This window comes from Anastrepha ludens, chromosome X (assembly GCF_028408465.1).
Source record: "Anastrepha ludens isolate Willacy chromosome X, idAnaLude1.1, whole genome shotgun sequence".
NCBI classification, from domain to species: domain Eukaryota; kingdom Metazoa; phylum Arthropoda; class Insecta; order Diptera; family Tephritidae; genus Anastrepha; species Anastrepha ludens.
Genome location: NC_071503.1, coordinates 86,257,217 through 86,281,082, shown reverse-complemented (window position 1 = coordinate 86,281,082; position 23,866 = coordinate 86,257,217). Strand labels below are relative to the sequence as shown.

Genomic DNA, 23,866 nt, shown 5'->3' with positions numbered 1-23,866 from the left:
AAAGCAATAAAATTTAAAGCAAATATGTAAAATTGGCGTTATTGTTTAATTTTGGAAGATTTTAATGAAGAAAACTCTTCAATAAATAGAAGAAGAACACGCGATGCGTCGAATCCAATGGAATTGCCCGATTTATAGTAAGATTAATACAAATTTCATTAAGTAAATATCAAAGTATTTCTTTTTCGCAGCTTCCAAACAAAATACCGACTTACCAAGAAGGTTTTTATGTAAGTTCTTTGTGAAATAAACCTTAGAGAAGGACTTAGGAGTACATATATACGTCCAATTTTCAGGCTAGCTGCAACGCTGGAGATATTAGCAGGTGGCGGTTACCAGTGGCAAACTGGCGGCGCACACACAGCAGTACTCTGTCGAAGATATTTCGTCGATGGAAGAAACTCTATGCAACCAATGGATATATTTTGAGAAAGCTTCCAGCCGTGCAAAGAGTGGTTCCATGAAAAATATAACTTTCCTGGAAGTAAGTAGTGCAATATTAACGAAATTTAAATTTTTACTATTAAATGGTACTGTTGAGACCTATTGAGAACGAACACATATACTTCAACAGGATAGGAAAGCATAAACGCGATGAATGTAAATATATACTTACACTAGCACTTAATCCTTTTTTCTTGGAGTTATCGTACTCTACATTTTTTATTGCAGATATGTGACCATAAATTAAGAATAAAAGCTATATGCCCATAGTACGGAGGGGCTGCGCAAGATTCCTTAGTTTGGAAAGCCTCAAATGAGAGGAAGGTAATGGAGCGGCGCTATAATAATGGAGATACAAGTTCGTGGCTATTAGGTGAGTAATTAAATAGGAAAAAATTAAGTGACGGGAATAAATATGTATATTTTTAGGGGATTCTGGATATTGAATCAAAGGTAAATATACTAACATTAATTGCACTGTTCACTTTAGGCCGCTGGAGAATATTATCGGACGTTAGAAAGCCAAGGTAGAACCCAACATTGGTTGCAAAAATTGCAAACGTGCCGCTCTTCACAATGTATGCATCAATAGAAATGTTCCATATCAATTCAGCAACGGGACTCTAACTCCAAGACAAGAAGGACTGTGAGAATGTACACTTTTGGACATAAACAATCGATTATCAGAGAGGATAAGAAATAGAATAAAAGACCATCTTTCCCAATCAGCAATGTAAAAATTTCATTTTATTGCTGGTAAATTAAATAAAATTTCTTAAGTATAACAAAAAATTGTACTTCATTTCACAGGTATCAGTCTTTCTTTTTATAAAAGGTAAAAAACTAAGCTTAAAATTATCACATACATAAAGTAACTCATTATTAATTCATTTTTCGTTTTAGCAATGCGATTTCACATTTCAGTTATTCGCAAGCGAAAGTATCGTCTGCCTGAGGAGCCGCAGTAGAACAATTGGGTCCGTGTGTATGGCAACCATATGAAGTGTGCCTGGTACTCCCGATATATGCTCGCTTATTTTGGTTGCGGCAACTATCCGTTCCTCCATATGGTTCAATGAAACCGCATCATATGGACCACACCCCGTTTTCGTCATGCTTTTCATGCGCTGGGTAAGCTTGCGTTTTGCATTGTATTTGTAGTCAGTCCATACCTAGGGGTATTACAAGAATTTATTACCACAAATGAAAATGTTTAAAAGTAATGGTAAGTGTTAATACAAACTTTCTGTCATGCTTTTCTTGGCTTCATGTGAAGTCCGTTACTGTTTAACAATCCCGTTAGCTTATCCCATAACTCTTTCTTCTTCGAACGGCCATTAGCTGCACTCTGTAAGCTATTTTTAGCTAATGAATCTTGCTTTTCCATATATTCCACCATTATCTTTAGTTGAGCAGCGTTTATTTGTTGAGACCTATGCAAATAACTATATAAAACTTAAAAGTGAAAAAAAATTTAAATTTTTAACTTACATTTTGAAGAAATAAACAGCTGAGAAAATGAAAACGAGAGCAAAAGTGGTGTCGAGCTGTACCTATCGAACGTTCGATATAACGCTACGACATTTTTTGTTGGAGAAACAAAAACGATACTTCGACTATCGTTTTTGCTCGATATCGAGCGTTTTGCTCGCATAGCAGATTGGGTTGTTATCTTGTGACAGGACAGCTCCCAATGCGAAATTACTTGCATCAGTATTTACTACGAATTTTTTGTTGAAATCTGGATAAATCAAAATCAGATTACTAGTGAGCATATATTTAAGTGTATTAAAACTTTTTAAGTACTTAGGGTCGTCTACATTCAATTTGACGTCCTTTTTAAGGTGTTTAGTAATCGGTTTTGGTATCATTGCGTAGTCCTTTATAAACTTGCGGTAATACCCGCTGAGACCGAGAAATTGTTTAATTTTTGGTAATGGGCAATTAGCTACGCATTCCACCTTTTTGTCATTTGGTCGTACCCCATTTCGGGTTACTATATGCCCGAGGAATTCTGTTTCCCTTTTCATGAACTCACACTTATCTGGTTTGATTTTTGAGTTGGCCTCCTTGATACGGTTTGATACCAATCTGCTTGAATTCAGATGTTCTTCAAGTGTCGTAGAGTAAATTATAACGTCATCTAGGTAGACCAAACATACTTTCCCTAACAAGTCACCCAGCACTACTTTCACCAAGCGCTGGAATGTGGCCGGTGCTGTTTTTAAGCCGAAAGGCATTCTTAAAAATTCATAGTGGCCTCCCTCCACAGAGAATGCTGTTTTATGCATATCTCTATAGTCTATTTCAATTTAGTGGAAGACTTTAGCAAGGTCAAGAGTTGTGAAATACATACTCCGACCTAGTTTATCTAATATTTCTTCCATATTAGGGATGGGATATTTGTCGTATAGTTTTGTCATTTAGTTTACAGTGGTCGATTACGACACGCCATTTCTTCTCGCTTCTTGCATCGTCCTTTTTTGGTACGATCCAAGTAGAGGCTGAGTATGGTGAAGTAGAATGTCGGATTATGTTATTATCCAGCATCTCATGGATTTGTTTGTTTACCTCTTGTTTGTAGATATAGGGGTAGCGATATGATTTTGTAAAGATAGGTTTATCATCGACTGCGTTTATTCGATGTTTAATAACGTTTGTAAATGTTAATTTACAATTGGAATAAATCCACGTATTTTTTTATTAATTTGCAGAATTTTTTCCGTTCCTCATTCTGATTGGATAATTGGAGGGTGGTTCCCTTGGGAAATGCTTGTATGATTTTTCATCATAAATGTAATAATTTTCGTAGGTAACAGGCCAATAATTTTGAGGGTTTAGTTTTATCACAGCAGAGCAGTGATGGCAGGTGTCAACAATTACGGCCAAATTTTGTGAATCATATATTATACAAATACCTTCTTTAAGTATAAGTTCCCCATTGATATTATAACAGTCCTTTACATGAACCAAACCGTTTTCGGTACTTGTAATGAATTTCATAGTATTTAGATCCAGAAAATTAAGTGGAATAATTTTATTGTTCATAATCAGTTGGTTTTTGTCGTAATCTAATATGGCTTTTTTAATACGTCATTTCCTTATAGTCATTTTTGTCATAAGTTTCATGGAATTTGCATTCTATTAATTGAATCCAATTGTTAGTATCTCCCAATTCTGCAAAAAGTGGTACTTTATAAATTGTTTCAGTTTTAACTGTAGTTTGTAGAGTTTTCAAGTTTATTGTGGTGGATTTCATTTTCCATTTTGGATCACAAAGGCCAGGGCTCTTACTCTGTAATGCGATGCGAAAGAAAAAATTCACGAAAACGCAAAATCGGTACTCGGTATTTTGACATTCGCATTCACATTTTGCGCTTTCGCAATTTTTTCTCCCTTTTCGCATCGGCAGAACTCTGTATTGCGAAAGTGAATCTCAAACAGCTGTCACTATCGCATTTTTCTTGCTACAAGTAATAGCCATACGCAATTTCCACATATATATAAGTATTAATTGATAATTTTATAAATTTGAAATATTAATTCATTGACCAAAGACCAACAAGCAAACACAAAAGAAACAATTCGAAATCCTAGTGGACTTCATGACAACACATCCCGGTTTGTCAAAGGGACTAATGAAGACGCCAAACGCAAAAAAACAGTCAATAATTTATGGAAGAGAGTAACTTCCCAACTAAATGCTGCTGGACCACCGATGCGTGATACGGTCGACTGGAGAACAGTAACTTTAGTGACGTGTACTTTTTATTTCTATATTGAGATTATTATAATTTTTAGGTTTGGGATGACTACAAACTCTATTTGAAAGCCAAAATGCGTCGGTCAGTCCGTCTGTTTATTCCTCACTGAACCAATTAGAACAGCGAGTAAGCGAGTTGCTATCTATAAATAAATCTGTGGGCGGGATAGGTAGCACGCGGGAGTTTGGTGCGCGTCAGACGGATGTAGTAAAGTTTAGAAGCAGCTTTTAATGATAGCGATTTAGTCGATATGCCCGAAGAGGAGAATGACAGCGATTCAGTCGATGTGCCCGAACAGGTGACTGAGAAACCTTCCTGCAGCCGTTCGGTACTCACTCTTTGTAGACCTAACTTAAATAAAAGACTGAATTCATATTTATTAAAAAATTATTTAATTTAAACAAATTTTTCATACAGAATTTCGAGTGGCAATCATATCATTTTTTATTTGGTCTCTTACACGTCTAGCTATATTTCCAAAACTCAGATTTTCTACATTTTCTATATTTACCATGTTCACTTGTTCCGGTTCGATTTCTAAACTGGGAGGATGAACTTTGAACATTATACATATATTATGCAGAGCACAACAAACTTTTAGTATTTGCACAACCTTTTCTGGAGCATAGTGCAACTCCCTTGAAGCTAGAAGGCAACGAAATCGGCCTTTCAAAACGCCAAAAACTCTCTCAATTAACGACCTTTCCTTTGAACGTTTTTGATTAAAAAAATGTTCGACTGAAACCTCCGTAGAATTCCTGTATGGAGTAAGGAGACATGGTTCCAACGGATATCCTGAGTCGCCTGCAGATAACAAAAATATAAAGGCATTTTTAGTTGAATAACAATAAATTACAATAGCTACATATGTGCATATGCATGTTCATAAGCATTTATTACATGAAAATGCATATACATATACATATATATGTGTATTAACAATTATACATATGAATGTTATATACTATATAAGACTATATTAATACGAGTATACGGACCACCACATTAAGGTCATATATTAGAAAGCTTACCAAGAATTCGTTGGCCAGAGACACCGTTTTCAAAGGCAGTTTTTAAATATTCGCGCTCACCGGACAAGTTCCATATGTGCGAATCATGCGATGTACCGCCAAATCTACCATTCACGGCTCTAATTTGCATTTTGTCATATCTAAAGTAGAACAAAAAATGTTTAATGAAGTGTACTGGGGGTGAAGTGTACGTTGCTTCTTGGGGGAATGCACACAAGGCGTATGGCAGTTGTGCCAGTAGCCTAAAGACCGACCATTGTGGCAGAATGCCACTCCTGCACGAGGTGCCCCTGCTTTTAACCAAAAATGGCGGATCTAGAGAGGCATAACTCGAAAAAAACCCGTAATCCTAGGTGTAATTCGAACCGTGCCTATAGGATGAATGGCACTACGTAAGTGTGTCTTATAACGGTGACCTCCAGATATCGGGCGCCCTCTGGTTGTAATTAGCCTTACCGCGCCACCGGGGCACTGTCGTGGCTCGACCTTCCCTTCCCCTTCACTCGTGGGACCACATGGCAGAGTTAAACAATTTATTAAAAAAGGCAGAAGTGCCTAACATAAACCAGGTCGATAACGACCTTTCGGTAAACAGTGCCGAATTACCAACAACATCGCAGGCAGCTAAGGGCAAACAATGCCCTCCAACTGTCAGCGAGAGCACGGATATGGAAGTTGACGACATGGCCCTGGGGCCAGATGGCAAAGCTTCTACCATATCACCAGAGGAAGAGGAGAAACTATTATCTTCTCCCACTCGTGACTCAGGAAGAAAGGACGAAGACAAGGTGCGGCTTTGCGGTGCCGCCAAAAAGCGCCTAAAGTACTTCCTGAGAAAAGGTCACAGCATTGACGAGGCAAGAGAGTTGGCTCAAAAACCAGCTGATCTGAAGCGACAACGCTCCAGCAGCACCACGCCAAAGCAAAGCTCCCCTAAACGTGCCAATTTACAGGGGAGCTCCAGCGTTGGAAAAAAGGCAGGAGAGACTACCGAAACGGAAGGACCAAAGGCAGCAGTGCCTAATCCAGAAGTCAAGGTAGACTCAACAAAAATGTCTTATAAAGACGCGGCGTGTAGCACGAAGTTGGGAATAATTCCTCCTGACTATCCCACTACAGTATGGTCGACGGAAAGACTAACGGCCATACAACATGCTATCCTGGAGGCGATAAGGAAAAAGCAGAGTGGCGCTGCAAAGCCCAAATTTAATAGCTGCACCTTTCGCCCAGGATATATAGTTATATCATGCGGCTGCGATGATACGGCTAATTGGCTAAAGGAAGTAGTTCCTAAGCTGAAGCCGTGGAAAGATGCACAGCTGAAGATTGTGCAGGAGGCGGACATACCGCGCCCACAAATCTTCGTTGGTCACTTTCCAGAATTGGACAGCACCTCAACTGAGGATATTATTAGCCTCCTTGACGGCCAAAACGAGGGCCTCAACACCAATGACTGGCGGGTGCTCAACAGAGTGCCCAATCTCCGCAGAAGTCATAAAGACTTCCAACAACTGGTTGAACTACGGGTTCGGTAAAGCCCAACTTCGGCCAAAATCTAAAGGCCCGATTGATCCGCCTAAGGTTACCGAACAGGACCCTGACCCCTCGGCGAAACAAAGCTCTGAGGAAGCGGGAACTTTGACTCCAACGGCTTCAATAGCCCAGGACGATAAGGCCAGCTGCTCCAGACACGAGCCAGAAAAGCCAACAACATCCGGCGCATGGCGCCATAACGTGGCCGAGGGTATCCGCATGCGACCCCCGCTGCAGGCTGATAAAAAAGCGCACAGCCACAACAAGGATCGAAGGGGGGATCAGATGTCCGCTGAGGAAGCAGTCCTGCTGAAAAGCAACCGAGGCAAGAAAAAGGCAGCCATTGCCAAACGAAGGATCACTAGATGACCTGGCCTAAGCGAAAACCCTACAACACCAGAAGACAACTCGGATGCCTTCAAATAAATCTCCATCACGCAAAAGCAGCCTCGGACGTGCTTACGAGGAGATTTAACCAAGAACTCTTGGATGTAGCTTTCATTCAAGAACCATGGGTACGTAAAGGAGTCATTCAGGGACTCCAGAGCGCAAACGGTAAGTTGATATATGCTGCCAACAAAGACGCCCCAGAGCGGCGTTGATAATAAATAATCAACTAACCTTTATCCCAATATCACAGTTCATTACAGAAGACCTGGTGGCGATTTGGGTAAAAGTGCCAACGAGCAAAGGTGAGCATGGGGTAGTACTTGCCTCCGCCTACCTTCCAGGAGATGAGGTCACTGCTCCAACAAGGGAGGTTATAGCCCTGGTGGAATATTGTCAGCAAAAACGTCTCCGGTGGATCCTCTGCTGTGACGCAAATGCGCACCACACAGCGTGGGGAAGCACAGACATCAATCCAAGAGGTGAGTACCTTATTGAATTTCTACTTAGGTATAATATATCTATCCTAAACCGAGGCAACGAACCTACATTCATTAATGCAATCAGAGGTGAAGTCCTTGACATCACTCTCTCTAGCCATAATGTTTTGTCCGAAGTCTCAAATTGGCATGTGTCAGAGGAAACATCTATGTCGGATCACAGACATATTAGATTCGATATAGGTGCAACCAAACCACAAATGACAATTTACAGAAACCCCAGAAAAACTAACTGGGACTACTTTCACTTCTATTTAGAACAAAGTGTTAACTGCTCTAAGCGTCACATTCAGCTTATATCTGAGCTTGAGTTCGAATCGAATGAACTACATTCAAACATAATATCTGCGTTTCACGAAAGTTGCCCAGTAAAAGTGAAAAAGCCACAAAGAAATGTTCCTTGGTGGAATAGTACACTTTCCAACCTGCGTAAAGAAACAAGAACCCTATGGAATAGAGCTAAAGCAATGGGGGACTGGTCCTCCTACTCAACAGCCCTAACCAACTACAACAAAGAATTGAGGAAATCTAAAAGGGCTACTTGGAGGAATCACTGTGAAAAGATCTGTAGTCTTCCGGATGCTATTCGTATCCAAAAAGCCCTACTGAAAGATCACTTAAACGGCATTAGTACCCTGAAAAAGCCAGACGGAAGCTACACAAGGAATCCAGAGGAAACCAGTCAACTTCTGCTGGACACTCACTTCCCTGGATCACTTGCGCTACACGAGATCTCTGTACCGGCAGAAACTACTACATCTGCGGGTGCTGAGAACTTAAAACTAGCAAACAAGCTATTCCATGAACAAGCTATTCTCCTGGTCCTGATGGGATATTCCCCTGTCTTTTACAGCAGGGTGCACACCATATTATCCCTAATTTGACCAGACTATACAAAGCAAGCTTACTGCTAGGATATTTGCCTACAAAATGGGCTGAGGTTAAGGTCGTATTTATTCCAAAGGTAGGGGAAAAACCCGAACAATTGCCTAAATCATACAATTAGTCTCAGCTCATTTTTCCTCAAAACAATGGAAAAGATAGTTGATCAGTATATTAGGGAATACAATCTAGCTAAATTCCCACTGCATCGACTTCAATTTGCCTATCAACAGGGAAAATCCACTGAGACTGCAATACACAGCCTGGTAACAGTTATTGAAAAGGCTATTGAGTCAAAACAGATAGCTCTATGTGCATTTATTGACATATCAGGAGCCTTTGATAACACCTCCTATGAGGCAATCTATAATGCCCTATATCTAAAGGAGGTACCTGAACCCATCACTAGATGGATAATATTCATGCTGAAATCTAGGACGATCAGCACCGAACTAGGAGGAACAATCAAATCTATCAAAGCCACAAGAGGTTGCCCTCAAGGTGGCGTACTCTCTCCTCTTCTGTGGACTCTAGTCATAGATGAACTTCTCCACAAACTGAATAACCTAGGATTTCACACTCAGGGTTACGCTGATGACCTAGTAGTTTACGTATTAGGGTGGCATGAGGAAACCATTTCGGATCGCATGCAACAAGCCCTTACAATAATAAACAAATGGTGCACGGAAAAAGGGCTCTCCATCAACCCATCCAAAACAACACTTGTACCGTTTACTAGGAGAAGGAACATAAATCTCAAATGTCCGACCCTTAATAGAACAACACTTGAACTCTCGACAGAAGCGAACTATCTTGGCGTTAGTCTTGACAAAACGCTTACGTGGAACTCCCATATTGAGAGAGTTACTTCAAAAGCCACAAGGGCATTCTTTGCCTGTACAAGGCTTTTTGGTAAGACATGGGGACTAAGCCCTAGAATGACCTTCTGGACATTCACCACAGTTGTAAAACCCATAGTCACTTATGCATCCTTAGCATGGTGGCCCAAGGTCAAGCAAAGAAAGGCGGCAAACGAATTAAGCAAACTGCATCGCCTGGTATGTGTTGGTATTACAGGGGCTATGAAAACGTGTCCCACGGATGCATTGGGTGTGCTCCTGAACATACCACCGCTTCCAATTCTAATTGAAAGGGAAGCTCGATCGAGTGCCTTAAGACTAAAAAGTATATCTGAACTTAAAAGTGGGGATATGAAAGGACATTTAAAGATCTTAGAAGACTTCCTACATAGTCCCATTCTTCATAGGGATGATATACTATCACCCGAACCAATACTCTTCAGGAACTTCCAAGTTATAATCAATGAACGAACAGACTGGAGAACTATTGTAACTCTATCACCTTCAAACCTGGCTCCCAGCTATGGTTTACTGATGGGTCCAAATTGGAAAATGGTAGAACAGGGGCAGGAATCAATGGGCCCAAATTCAAAAAATCGATTCCGATGGGATCCTACCCAACAATATTCCAGGCAGAAATACATGCCATTGAAATATGTGTGAGAGAATGCCTTAGAAGGAAAATGAGAGGTACTCACATCTACATACTTTCAGATAGCCAAGCGGCTTTAAAAGCCCTTCTATCTACAACCATCACCTCTAAATTGGTAAACGATTGCCTAAACCTCTTAAACACGTTAGGAAACCTCAACACAGTAACACTATGTTGGATTCCGGGACATGAAGGACATGAGGGAAATGAAATGGCTGACGACCTTGCAAAACAAGGAGCAAGTATGCAACTTACTGGTCCTGAGCCTTTCTGTGGACTGACAAAAGGCCACATTAATGAATTCCTTAGGAAATGGGAGGAAAGAAAACTTGCCGCACACTGGCTAAACTGTGCCGGTCAGCGTCAAGCCAAACTATTCCTAAGTCCCAACAAAGGAATATCTGACAAACTTCTCTCACTAAACAGAGTAGATCTGCGTCTTTTAACCGGATACCTCACAGGTCACTGCAGCCTGAGGTACCATCTAAACAAGATTGGTCTATCCGAGACCAATGTCTGCCGCTTTTGCGAAATGGACATAGAAAGCTCAGAACATGTGCTTTGTGAATGTCCTGCGTTGGGTAGACAAAGACTTCACCACCTTGGTGGTATCGTAGTATCTCCATGCAATCTTTGGAACAACAAACCCAAAACTGTGCTAAAATTTCTAAAAAGCCTAAAACTCTAGGGTTACAAAATAGGCCTTTCACAATAGATCAGCTCTGGTCGCAGTGCGTAATGGCCTTCTAATAATAATAATAATAATAAAAATAATCTTATTTAATCGAAACACTCTTACCACCATTGCATTTATGCTGTGCTTAAGCTTTTGGTTAAAAGATAAATGCTCGTCAATTGATGGCCTTATCATTTGGATGTGCGTCCACTGCTCCTACCACACCCGGAATTCCGCATGTTTCGTAAAAGCTACGGTTGGTATCCTGTTTCTCTTCACTGCTCATCGAAAAAACGTTATGTTTTGGACACAATACCTTTCCAATTGCACTGCAAACTCCCCAAAGGCAACTGGAAACGGTTTGCTGTGCCAGCCCCGCGCGATGGTCTTGGCCAATTAAATGCTGATACGCACCCTGAGAAAGAAACTTTAGGGTTGTTGCAACTTTTATGATGTCAGGGATAGCCGTTGCTCTCGTTGGAGATTTTATCTCGCCCTTTATGCTATTTAGCACACATGTACATAAAGGCTTCCTTACTAAGCCGAAAATTCCGCACAAAACTGATGAATAGAACAAACTGATGAATAAAGCATGAGTAATTCTTTAAAGTTTAACTTACCTTTGATCGCTGAGACTCATAATGTTGGAGTTATTTCTTATAAATCTCCGAAAAATCCTTTCCTCAGATGATTCGTCCCATAAAGCTACAGAATCCATTACTTTATATTATTATATTATTTAAATATAGGTGCTTTACTTCCAATCGCTCGTGTGTTTTGGTCGCTTTCTTTGACATTTCGGTCAGTGATGCATACTAAAGCGAAAAATAAGTGAATAATAAAAAGAGGAACACTTTCAGCGATGCGATAGCGCTACAGAGTACCAAATACCCTTCGTAACGCAATTTATTTTCGCATCGCATTGCTTTTCGCATCGCATTACAGAGTAAGGGCCCAGGATTAACTATAGAGTGTGTGGCGCCAGTGTCCACGATAATTTTGAGTTTTCCTTTTATTATTATGTAGGTTAACTCCGCCTGAGATTGAATATTTTCTAAATATGTATTTCTGTTAACTGAATTTGCTGTCGTTGGACGTTAGGGTTACTAATGATATTTCGACTACTATTTGTTTGGATCATGTCGCGTCCATAGGTTCTACAGGTGGTTGATATTGATGGTTGAAAGGTCGTTATGGCACATTTTGTAATCTGTGATTGCGCCCATTTTGTTGGAAACTGTCATGCCTGTTGCTTCTATAATTGTATTGAGGCTGCATCACTGGTAAAGAGTTATTTCGCGGGTTATAAAATTTTTGGTTGCTTCGCTGGTTTTGGTTTTGTCCGGGAAAAGGCATCTGGTTATGGTAGAATTTTTTGTTGTCATGACCTTTTACTCCGAAAGGTCCGCTTCGGGTCTTTGAGTAGGCGTATCCGGATTGAAACAATATTTCCTCCATTGTGTCTGGATCCCTACATATAAATACGTTCAATACGGACCAGACTCAACTATTGTCACTGTTTTGTTGTACAAGGTCCTTAAGGCTTGTTTAATTTCGTTATAAAATTCTAGGCAATTGGTTTTAAAGGTTATCCCCTTTAATCCATCGAAAAGTTCTTCTATACTATGGCTGTCCCCAAAATTGTTTAATAGAATCGTTGGCAAAACTTTCCATTACTACTACGATATATTTGAATGGGTGGGGGAGGGGGAAGGGGCGTTTCACCGCCGACTACGCCCATTAGAAAGAGCAAGGTCACACCATTATAACTATGAAAGTACCAACTTCCTAGGGTCCCTATAGAACCCCCAGGAGAAGTATAAAAATATTTGTTTTTGTAACATGTATGTATATTTTAAAGCGAAAAAGCGCCGCTGGCGAAAGTTTGGATTAAAATCGCGCGATTTTTATTCCAAATTATCAGTATTTATAAAATGTTTTTTTTTGTAACATGTATGTACATTTGAAAACAAAAAAGCGCCGGAGGCGAAAATTTGGACTAAAAATCGCGCGATTTTTAGAATTTGGAGTATTATTTAGTAAAAATAGCTTTAAATCGAATCTTCATTTAATAAAGAATGTTTAGAAGTGAATTCTTTTAACGTTAAATATTGCTATTAATTATTAATTTTAATTTATGAAAAGTACTATAAATCAAAAGGCTAATATAGTGACTAGATTTGCGTGTTATAATTTTTGAATTCGGTCCACGCACTTAGACATTATAAGCAAATATATCGTGGTAGCAATGGAAAGCTCAGCCGAATCGTTTTTATGTCGGTCCAAGACTGGGCTTGGCAATTGATTTCAATTGTCTCGCGATCCTTACCCCTAAGCCTACTTTTGATTATGTCCGAAAAGAGTTGTTGGGATGGCGGATCATAAGCCCTAAGGATAGAATGGACTCTATCTGTCAAGTTGATGAAGGTTTGGAGACCCCGATAGTCTCCATTGAATTCGGGGAGGTTATTTAGGTATTTAAGGGGGTTAATAGTAACTGATAGTGGTGCTTGTGGTTCTACCATTTTCTATATGCATTTAACAATAGATTCGTAAATTATTCGTATATGCGTTCTTCCTGTTCCTTCTTCTAACTATGTAATTGAGGTCTAGGTTTATCAATTTGCCTGGTGGGTATGTATTCGTCAGTGCTGTAACCGTCGTTCGAGTCAAATCCAAATCTATTTCTGGATCAGAAAAATATTCATATATAATAACTTAAACTAGGCTTACTTTTGTTTGTTTTAAATTTATTCTAAAATTTTTTTTCTTTAAACAAAATTATTGAAGAAAACAAAAAAGAATTTGTATAAATATTTGCTAGTTGCTGCCAAATTTCTTAGCTTCCTCCTTAATAATATAAAGTTTAACTTTTCCTTGTTTTTCTATTACATTCTTTGTTTCAACTTTCATATAAAACTACTTTCTTCCTTAAATAAATTTTTTTATGTATCTTTTTCTTTAAGCTATCTTTCACTTTGTAATTTGATTTTTTTGTGTATTAATGGAACTTACTTCTGTACCTTCTTTGTTGTTTCTTGTCTCAGATCAACGATTTCTGGTTGCTGGGTGCTTGCTGGTTTTCTGTACCGCCTAATCTGTTTTTAGATGATGTCGCTGTCGCGGAAGTCCTCTCTCCTTATAGATGTTGATTATTCAGTATTCTTTAATATTAACATATCAACAAATTCTAGAAAAAAAAATGTTTTCGGTACCGCACTAAGAATTATAAATTCACTTATCTTCACTTTTATGAACGATAATTGCGGTATCCTACCGACTGCGCCAGTAAAAGTATATACATATATTTAATTTATATAAAAATATATATTTATTTCTTTAAACAACTTAACAACTAATTATTAACTACTACGTTACAAGAAGTCTAGAAGAAGACAGGCAAAAGACTGACTAAAGACTAACTTCAACTGTTATCAATTCAAGTCTTTTTATTGAGAAAATATGTCATCTTAGCATTTTCGTAATTAACCATTTTGGTAAACAATTCCAGCGAATTGTTTACTTCTTTTTCAAAATTATTTGGTAAACAGGAACAATACAAAAATTGCACTTGCAATTTGGTAAACAGGAAACGAAAAAAACTAACTCACAAAGAAGGTGTTAATGCACTTGCACAATTCCACAGAACTGTTTACCAATTAAGTAAAAATTATAAAAGTGTAACGTAATGAATTTTGCGTGCGAATTAAATAAAAAATATGTTTGCGCGTGTACGTAAAGTTTTTTTTATTTATAATAAAAAAACTAAGGTGGTACTAACTACATATATTATATTATATATTTGTCATCTGAAAGACAATTGGTTAGCTCATCAATTGTTGTTAGGGTTGTCTCTGTCTTGATATTTTCTATTGGGTTTGATGAGTTTTTTGTAGTACTTGTGTCTGGTACGTTTAGTTTGTAAATGGTCATCGTCTATCTTATCGGCGTTAATTTTCCTGTATTTTCTATGTTTTCCCCGCCTCTTACTTCTTTAAAATAATTGGTTCCTTCTTCTAATTCTATATCTGCCCTATCTTTGTTAAGTTTACTAATATATTTTTCTTTCTTTGCTAACACTAAATCTTGTAACGGGTGATTTTTTAGCTATTATCTTTTTAAACAGTTGGTTTGAACAGCTGACGCACGTTTCGTGTTTTGTTTCACTGTCTTCACATCTTCAGTTTGGTCTATAATTTAACCGTGAATCGTCTTACAAACGAACAACGTTTGCAAATCATTGAGCTTTATTATAAAAATGCGTGTTCTGTTAAGAAAGTTTATCGCGCGCTTCTTCCATTTTATGGTCAGTTTAATCGACCCACTGAAGCGACTATTCGAGCTATTGTGACTAAATTTAGAACCAAATGTACATTATTGGACATCAAACCACCAACACGCATACGTAGAGTGCGAACTGAAGAAAATATCGCTGCTGTATTGGCCAGTCATAATATCATATTTAGACACAAAAGTATCCTTGAAAACAGGCGATGAAATTGAGACAGCTATAGCTTTTTTTAACGACAAAACTATTAAGGCAGTTAGTAAACCTACACCCTCTCCACTAACTAAAGTAAAAAATGACTACATACCTGATACGATAGAAAAGAAATTAAAACAAAAGAGAAAGCTAAGGAAGAAATGGCAGACAACAAGATTTCCAGACGACAAGAAAAAGCTAAACAAATTGGGAAAAGATATAAGAGACCTACTTCAAAAGGAAAAAGACAAACAACTTAGCAATTATCTCAAAAATATTGACGCAACAAAATCCTCAAACTACACACTTTGGAAGGCGACGAAAAAAGTGATGGGCGCCACAATACATTTACCACCAATAAAAACAACTAAAGAGAAATGGGCCCGAACCTCTTCAGAAAAAGCAACGGTCTTAGCTCAACATTTTAAAGATACTTTTGAAAATAATAATAACGACATAAATCTTACTTATGCAGCAAACGAGAATAAGCAGCAAATTAAAAAAATCACACTTACGGAGATAAAACAATTAATAAAAGCTCTAAAGAACAATAAATCGCCTGACAAGGCAATAATTTATCTAAGAAATATTTTCCACGCTGCTATAAGTCTCAAATATTTCCCTAGTACCTGGAAAGTAGCTGAAATTATAGCGATCCCGAAACCTAACAAAGACGCTACACTAGCGACATCATATCGACCAATCAGCCTACTACCGACAATATCAAAAATTTTCGAGAAAATATTATTTGACCAGATAAATCCTATTATAAGAAGCATGAATCTGATACCCCAACACCAATTTGGATTTAGGAAAAACCATTCAACAATCCAACAGATTCATAGAGTAGTTCACAAAATTAATGACGACCTGAATAAAAAAAGAGTGTGCATGTCCATATACCTCGACGTAGCTAAAACTTTTGACAAAGTGTGGCACCCTGGGTTACTCCATAAATTAAAAACACAACTACCTAATGACTTTTACCTTATGCTTAAGAGTTACATCCAAGGTAGGAAATTCTATGTTAAATATAACGACGCATGTTCAGACATTCAACCTATGAACGTAGGCATTCCCCAAGGCAGTGTCTTAGGACCAACATTGTATCTATTGTACACGGCTGATCTACCGGAACCGCAGTCAGAAAACAGCATGATTGCAACATTTGCAGATGACACAGCCCTCATGGTATCTCATAAAGATACAAAAGTCGCAAAACAAAATTTACAAAACGAATTAAATGTGACATTAAACTGGTTCAAAAAATGGAACATCGAAATTAACGCTGACAAAACAATACAAGTAAACTACACAAACCGAAGGACAACCATTGAACCAGTTAGCGTTGGTAATTCTGACGTGAATATTGACACCAAAGCGAAATACCTGGGTATTACGATCGACTCGAAATTAAAATAAATAAAGTACTTATTTATCGAACGATAATTGCTCCAATCTGGAAATATGGAATTGAGATTTGGGGCACTGCTGCAAAAAGTAATCTAAGTATACTTCAACGAGTCCAGTCTAAAATACTTAGGACCTTAACTAATGCACCTTGGTACATACCTAACGCAGATATTCATCGCGACCTTGACATCGATACTATTGATAAAACAATACAAAGCGCTAGCAGAAGACACATAAATAGATTATTAACGCACACAAATCCTATGATGAGAAGACTACCAAATAAAGAAAAATCTACCCAAAGTCGGCTTAACCGTCAAACACCAACAGATCTTGCAAAATCCATGTAATCAATTGTCAACTAATCGTATATGTCATTGTTAACCACTTGTTTTTAAACAATATGTATATATTTCTTCTAAATGAGCTTGGGGGCATTGGCCCTTCAATATCACTCTCATTCCATCTTTTTGTAAATCAAATTACTTATTGTCTAACGACAGGTGTAATATTTAATGGAAGAAATAATAAAAAAAAAAAAAAAAATTGGCCAGTCTTAATGATGACCATCAATTATCGATTCGTCGCCGTTCGCAGCAATTGGGCCTCTGTTACTCAACAACGTGAAAAATTTTGCGAAAGGATTTGAAGCTTTTCAAAATACAGCTGGTGCAAGAATTGAAGCCGAACGACCTACCGCAACGAAGAATTTTTGGTGAAAGGGCTCTTGGAAAGTTGGCCGAAGATCCACTTTTTTATCAAAAAATTGTATTCAGAAGCTCATTTTTGGTTCAATGGGTACATAAATAAGCAGAATTGTCGAGTTTGGAGTGGCCAGAAAAATTGCAAGAGCTACCAATGTATACAGAAAAGGTCACAGATTGGTGCGGCTTATGGGCTGGAGGTATCATTGGACCGTACTTCTTCAAAGATGCTGCGAATCGTAACGTAACTGTCAATGGTGAGCGCTGCCGTGAAATCATATCCAACTTTTTTTGCCCAAAATGCAAGAGCTTGACTTGCATGACATGTGGTTTCAACAAGACGGTGCCACATGCCACACAGCACGCGTAACAATGGACTTGTTGAGAGTCGAGTTCGGTGAACATTTTATTTCACGTTCGGACCTGGCAATTGGCCACCCAGATCGTGCGATATAACGCCTTTCGATTATTTTTTGAGGGGCTATGTTAAAGCTTATGTTTATTCAGACAAGCCTCCTTCAATTAACGCACTGGAGGACAACATTAAAGCATTTATATGTGACATACCGGCGGAAACATTGGAAAGAGTATGCCAAAATTGGACTAAGTGGATGGACCATTTGAAGCGCAGTCGCGGTCAACATTTGCATGAAATAATCTTCAAACATTAAATTATATGGACTGTACTATCGATTTAAATAAACATTTCATGCATTTTTCTGAATTTCACGTGTGCTTCTTTGAAAAGCTTTCCTATAGCTCTAAAAAAATCACCCTTTATATCTGCGTTAGATGTGTGATTCCCGTTTGAGGTGAAATGCACACAAATATGATATTTCCCTTTCTAAGAATGTCTGCATTTCTGTACCTTTAAATCCAAGTTCGTTGTCTACTATTATCTTTTCGATTTTTCCGAACATACTTATAATATGTAATATTTTACTTTTAAATTCAGTACAACTTCTTCCGTTTATCGGAAAAGCTAAAGCGTACTTAGAGAACTTAACTATTAACATTGTTAGAAATTGCTTTTTCTCTAAAGTATAAAAAACGTCGATATGAATCTATACTCTTGGTTTATTTGGAGTTTCGGTAACCTTATATGGTAAAGGGTGTTTTTTTTAGAGGTTAGGTTTTCAAGATAAAATAAAACGTATATAATTTAATGTTATGGCCAAGAATTTAGCTTTATTATAAAGATAAGGGTTTGCCATTATGTTTTAAAAATAAATTCCAGCCGAGAGGCCCAATTTTCCACCACTTTTTGCAGCAATTGGGGCCGCAATAACGCGCCGAATATTCTCTTCCAAGACGTCAATCGTCTCGGGCTTATCTGCGTAGACAAGCGACTTCACATAGCCCCACAAGAAATAGTCCAGCGGTGTTATATCGCACGATCTTGGAGGCCACGCCACAGGTCCACGGCGCGAGATAATGCGCTCACCAAAAGTTTCCTTCAATAAATCGATTGTTGCGTTGGCTGTATGGCATGTAGCGCCGTCTTGTTGGAACCAAAGGTCGTCCACATCAACATCGTCCAATTCAGACACGAAAAAGTCATTAATCATGGCTCTATAGCGCTCTCCATTGACTGTAACATTATGGCCGGCTTCATTTTTAAAGAAATATGGACCAATGATTCCCTCTGCCCATAGAGCACACCAAACAGTGACTTTTTGAGGATGTAACGGCGTCTCAGCAATGGCTTGTGGATTTTGTTCACTCCAAATGCGACAATTTTGCTTATTGACATACCCATTCAACCAAAAGTGAGCTTAATCGCTGAACAAAATTTTCTTGTGAAAATCGGGATCGGTGGCCATCTCGTTTTGGGCCCATTCACCGAACGTGCGACGCGCTTGATGGTCGTTCGGCTTCAATTCTTGCACGAGTTGGATTTTGTATGCCCGCAAACCAAGATCCTTCCGCAAAATCTTCCATAAAGTGGATGGGCACATCTCGAATTGCTGCGCGCGATGGCGGATGGACTCATTCGGGTCTTCTTCGATACTCTGCTAAACAGCAGCAATAGCGTCTTCGGTGCGCACTGTACGACTTCTCTGAGGATGCGTATTATCCACTAGAGCAAACGTGGTGCGAAACCGATCCATGGTTAATCGAATTAGTGACTCTGATGGACGATTATGTCGACCGAATATTGGACCCAGCGCGCGATGCGTCGCGCGAACCAAACCATTATTTTCGTAATAAATTTGCACGATTTGCAAACGTTGTTCAGGTGTAAGTCTATTCATTATGAAATCGCAAACCAAACTGAGCATAAATCAAGTGAAAGCTGTCAAAAAGACTCTCTACGAAAAAAGTAGTGCCAACTTGAAAACCTAACCTCTAAAAAAACACCCTTTATTTTTGGTGGGTTGCGTATTTCTCTAATATACATGTTTCGCAAGTTGGGGTTATAAAATTGTGGTTTAAGTTCTTCATAGACTGCCTGGATTCCCCTGTGGTTATTGTGGAGGTGTTCGGTCTTAATAATATCTGTTAATTTGATATTGTCTTCTATGTCTTCGAGCAATGTCTTGCACCTTATTATCCTTACTGCAATACCCAGTCCGCAGTTTGATTGTAGGGTGTCTAAATGTCTCCAAAAAGGATTCATTTATAATTATTGCATTTAATTGGGTTGGGTTAAAATAAGTTTTAATTAAAGTTATTATAGTTGCATTGTAAAGTTCTTTAAAGTGAAAGGTTCTTCTGGTATTTCGGAATACTTTTTTAAAGCGTATTTTCGTAGACCCAAATGTAATTTTGGATATGATAATTTGAATTTTATAGAAATTTATTGGTGTTACAATTTCTCTATTTTCTTTAATGGTTTCTATTGTATTAATTTGAGGATTCTTGCCTGTAATTCGGGATTTCCGCATTCCCGTTATTGATTCCGCGTTTATAAACGCTGTCGTAATCGTATTCTTCCAATTTCAGCCTCCATCTTATCAGTTTTGAATTTGGTTCTTTAATTGAAAACAACCATTTTCTACCAAACAAATAAGGGCGAAAGTACCCTACTGCCCATATTACAGCTAGGAGTTATTTTTCAATAGTACTGGGGTGACTTTCTGTAATTCGATAGTCGACACTCGTTTGCTCGACACTTTAATTCGATATCGAATGCGCGACGATCCTATTTTGTTTCCCGTATTTCGATATTTGTACTATCGTTTTCATATTTTCGGAAGTGTTTGAAAAGTGGTTTATAGCTGTCAAAAAGTGCATGAAAGCAATAAAAATTAAAAGTAAATATGTAAAATTGGCGTTATTTTTTAATTTTGGAAGATTTTAATGAAGAAAACTCTTCAATAAATAGAAGAAGAACACGCGATGCGTCGAATCCAATGGAATTGTCCGTTCCTCATTCTAATTGGATAATTGGAGGGTGGTTCCCTTGGGAAATGCTTGTATGATTTTTCATCATAAATGTAATAATTTTCGTAGGTAACAGGCCAATAATCTTGAGGGTTTAGTTTTATTACAGCAGAGCAGTGATGACAGGTGTCAACAATTACGGCAATGTTTTGTGAATCATATACATATACCTTCTTTAAGTATAAGTTCCCCATTGATATTATAACAGTCCTTTACATGAACCAAACCGTTTTCGGTACTGGTAATGAATTTTATAGTATTTAGATCCAGAAAATTAAGTGGAATGCTTTTGTTGTTCATAATCAGTTGATTTTTGTCGTAACAATAATATGGCTTTTTCAATACGTCATTTCCTTATAGTCATTTTTGTCATAAGTTTCATGGAATTTGCATTCTATTAATTGAATCCAATTGTTAGTATCTCCCAATTCTGCAAAAAGTGGTACTTTATAAATTGTTTCAGTTTTAACTGTATTTTGTAGAGTTTTCAAGTTTATTGTGGTGGATTTCATTTTCCATTTTGGATCACAAAGGCCAGGGCTCTTACTCTGTAATGCGATGCGAAAGAAAAAATTCACGAAATCCCAAAATCGGTACTCGGTATTTTGACATTCGCATTCACATTTTGCGCTTTCGCAATTTTTTCTCCCTTTTCGCATCGGCAGCACTCTGTATTGCGAAAGTGAATCTCAAACAGTTGTCACTATCGCATTTTTCTTGCTACAAGTAATAGCCATACGCAATTTCCAAATATGTAAGTATTAATTGATAATTTTATAAATTTGAAATATTAATTCATTGTACCTCTTTGGAAAAATGTATAGGGCAACTCCAAAGACCAACTAGCAAACACAAAAGAAACAATTCGAAGTGCTAGTGGACTTCATGACAACACATCCCGGTTTGGCAAAGGGACTAATGAAGGCGCCAAACGCAAAAACAACAGTCAATAATTTATGGAAGAGAGTAACTTCCCAACTAAATGCTGCTGGACCACCGATGCGTGATATGGTCGGCTGGAGAAAAGTAACTTTAGTGACGTGTACTTTTTATTTCTATAATGGGATTATTATAATTTTCAGGTTTGGGTTGACTACAAACTCCATTTGAAAGCCAAAATGCGTCGGTCAGTCCGTCTGTTTATTCCTCACTGAACCAATTAGAACAGCGAGTAAGCGAGTTGCTATCTATAAATAAATCTGTGGGCGGGATAGGTAGCACGCGGGAGTTTGGTGCGCGTCAGACGGATGTAGTAAAGTTTAGAAGCAGCTTTTAATGATAGCGATTTAGTCGATATGCCCGAAGAGGAGAATGACAGCGATTCAGTCGATGTGCCCGAACAGGTGACTGAGAAACCTTCCTGCAGCCGTTCGGTACTCACTCTTTGTAGACCTAACTTAAATAAAAGACTGAATTCATATTTATTAAAAAATTATTTAATTTAAACAAATTTTTCATACAGAATTTCGAGTGGCAATCATATCATTTTTTATTTGGTCTCTTACACGTCTAGCTATATTTCCAAAACTCAGATTTTCTACATTTTCTATATTTACCATGTTCACTTGTTCCGGTTCGATTTCTAAACTGGGAGGATGAACTTTGAACATTATACATATATTATGCAGAGCACAACAAACTTTTAGTATTTGCACAACCTTTTCTGGAGCATAGTGCAACTCCCTTGAAGCTAGAAGGCAACGAAATCGGCCTTTCAAATCGCCAAAAACTCTCTCAATCAACGACCTTTCCTTTGAACGTTTTTGATTAAAAAAATGTTCGACTGAAACCTCCGTAGAATTCCTGTATGGAGTAAGGAGACATGGTTCCAACGGATATCCTGAGTCGCCTGCAGATAACAAAAATATAAAGGTATTTTTAGTTGAATAACAATAAATTACAATAGCTACATATGTGCATATGCATGTTCATAAGCATTTATTACATGAAAATGCATATACATATACATATATATGTGTATTAACAATTATATATATGAATGTTATATACTAATATATATAAGACTATATTAATACGAGTATACGGACCACCACATTAAGGTCATATATTAGAAAGCTTACCAAGAATTCGTTGGCCAGAGACACCGTTTTCAAAGGCAGTTTTTAAATATTCGCGCTCACCGGACAAGTTCCATATGTGCGAATCATGCGATGTACCGCCAAATCTACCATTCACGGCTCTAATTTGCATTTTGTCATCACATATCTAAAGTAGAACAAAAAATGTTTAATGAAAATAATCTTATTTAATCGAAACACTCTTACCACCATTGCATTTATGCTGTGCTTAAGCTTTTGGTTAAAAAATAAATGCTCGTCAATTGATGGCCTTATCATTTGGATGTGCGTCCACTGCTCCTACCACACCCGGAATTCCGCATGTTTCGTAAAAGCTACGGTTGGTATCCTGTTTCTCTTCACTGCTCATCGAAAAAACGTTATGTTTCAATTGCACTGCAAACTACCTTTTCAATTGCACTGCAAACTTCCCAAAGGCAACTGGAAACGGTTTGCTGTGCTAGCCCCGCGCGATGGTCTTGGCCAATTAAATGCTGATACGCACCCTGAGAAAGAAACTTTAGGGTTGTTGCAACTTTTATGATGTCAGGGATAGCCGTTACTCTCGTTGGAGATTTCACCTCGCCCTTTATGCTATTTAGCACATATGTACATAAAGGTTTCCTTACTAAGCCGAAAATTCCGCACAAAACTGATGAATAGAACAAACTGATGAATAAAGCATGAGTAATTCTTTAAAGTTTAACTTACCTTTGATCGCTGAGACTCATAATGTTGGAGTTATTTCTTATAAATCTCCGAGAAATCCTTTCCTCAGATGATTCGTCCCATAAAGCTACAGAATCCATTACTTTATATTATTATATCAGTCATCGACTGATACTCGACGTGTACGGTTGTGTCTGCAGTGCTCTGAGTGATTTTCTTGCGTTCGCTTTGTGTTATTTTCGTGCAATTAGCAGTGTGCAAAAACCCTTTCCCTTCTAAGGTACTAGTCAAATACTCCGTATAGAGAACAAACGATTGCTTAAGATATGCCCCCTGGGGGACCGCCTCTTGGGGATAACAGGTTCGCCCTGTTATCCACAAGTCCTAAAGCGAAAAGAAAAAA

At 38.2% G+C, this 23,866-nt stretch overlaps 2 protein-coding genes across 2 annotated transcripts; both read right to left on the bottom strand.

Moving 5' to 3' along the window:
* Nucleotides 1–4,346: 4,346 nt before the first annotated feature.
* On the bottom strand, nucleotides 4,347–5,369 carry LOC128870310 (uncharacterized). Its single transcript, XM_054112917.1, has 3 exons — nucleotides 5,240–5,369; nucleotides 4,624–5,012; nucleotides 4,347–4,559 (listed from the first exon to the last, which is right to left on the bottom strand). The coding sequence occupies exons 1-3, from the start codon at nucleotides 5,367–5,369 to the stop codon at nucleotides 4,347–4,349; spliced, it is 732 nt and encodes a 243-aa protein (XP_053968892.1).
* Nucleotides 5,370–21,899: 16,530 nt separating this feature from the next.
* LOC128870309 (uncharacterized) lies at nucleotides 21,900–22,927 on the bottom strand. The gene is made up of 3 exons (XM_054112916.1): nucleotides 22,798–22,927; nucleotides 22,177–22,565; nucleotides 21,900–22,112 (listed from the first exon to the last, which is right to left on the bottom strand). The coding sequence occupies exons 1-3, from the start codon at nucleotides 22,925–22,927 to the stop codon at nucleotides 21,900–21,902; spliced, it is 732 nt and encodes a 243-aa protein (XP_053968891.1).
* Between the last annotated feature and the right edge of the window lie 939 nt (nucleotides 22,928–23,866).

Coding starts and splice junctions, on each gene's coding strand:
- LOC128870310 (XM_054112917.1), bottom strand. CDS start 5,369: ATGCAAATTAGAGCCGTGAATGGTAGATTTGGCGGTACATCGCATGAT. Junction 5,013..5,239: donor CTCTGGCCAACGAATTCTTG/GTAAGCTTTCTA, acceptor TGTTATCTGCAG/GCGACTCAGGATATCCGTTG. Junction 4,560..4,623: donor TGATTGCCACTCGAAATTCT/GTATGAAAAATT, acceptor CTTTTATTTAAG/TTAGGTCTACAAAGAGTGAG.
- LOC128870309 (XM_054112916.1), bottom strand. CDS start 22,927: ATGCAAATTAGAGCCGTGAATGGTAGATTTGGCGGTACATCGCATGAT. Junction 22,566..22,797: donor CTCTGGCCAACGAATTCTTG/GTAAGCTTTCTA, acceptor TGTTATCTGCAG/GCGACTCAGGATATCCGTTG. Junction 22,113..22,176: donor TGATTGCCACTCGAAATTCT/GTATGAAAAATT, acceptor CTTTTATTTAAG/TTAGGTCTACAAAGAGTGAG.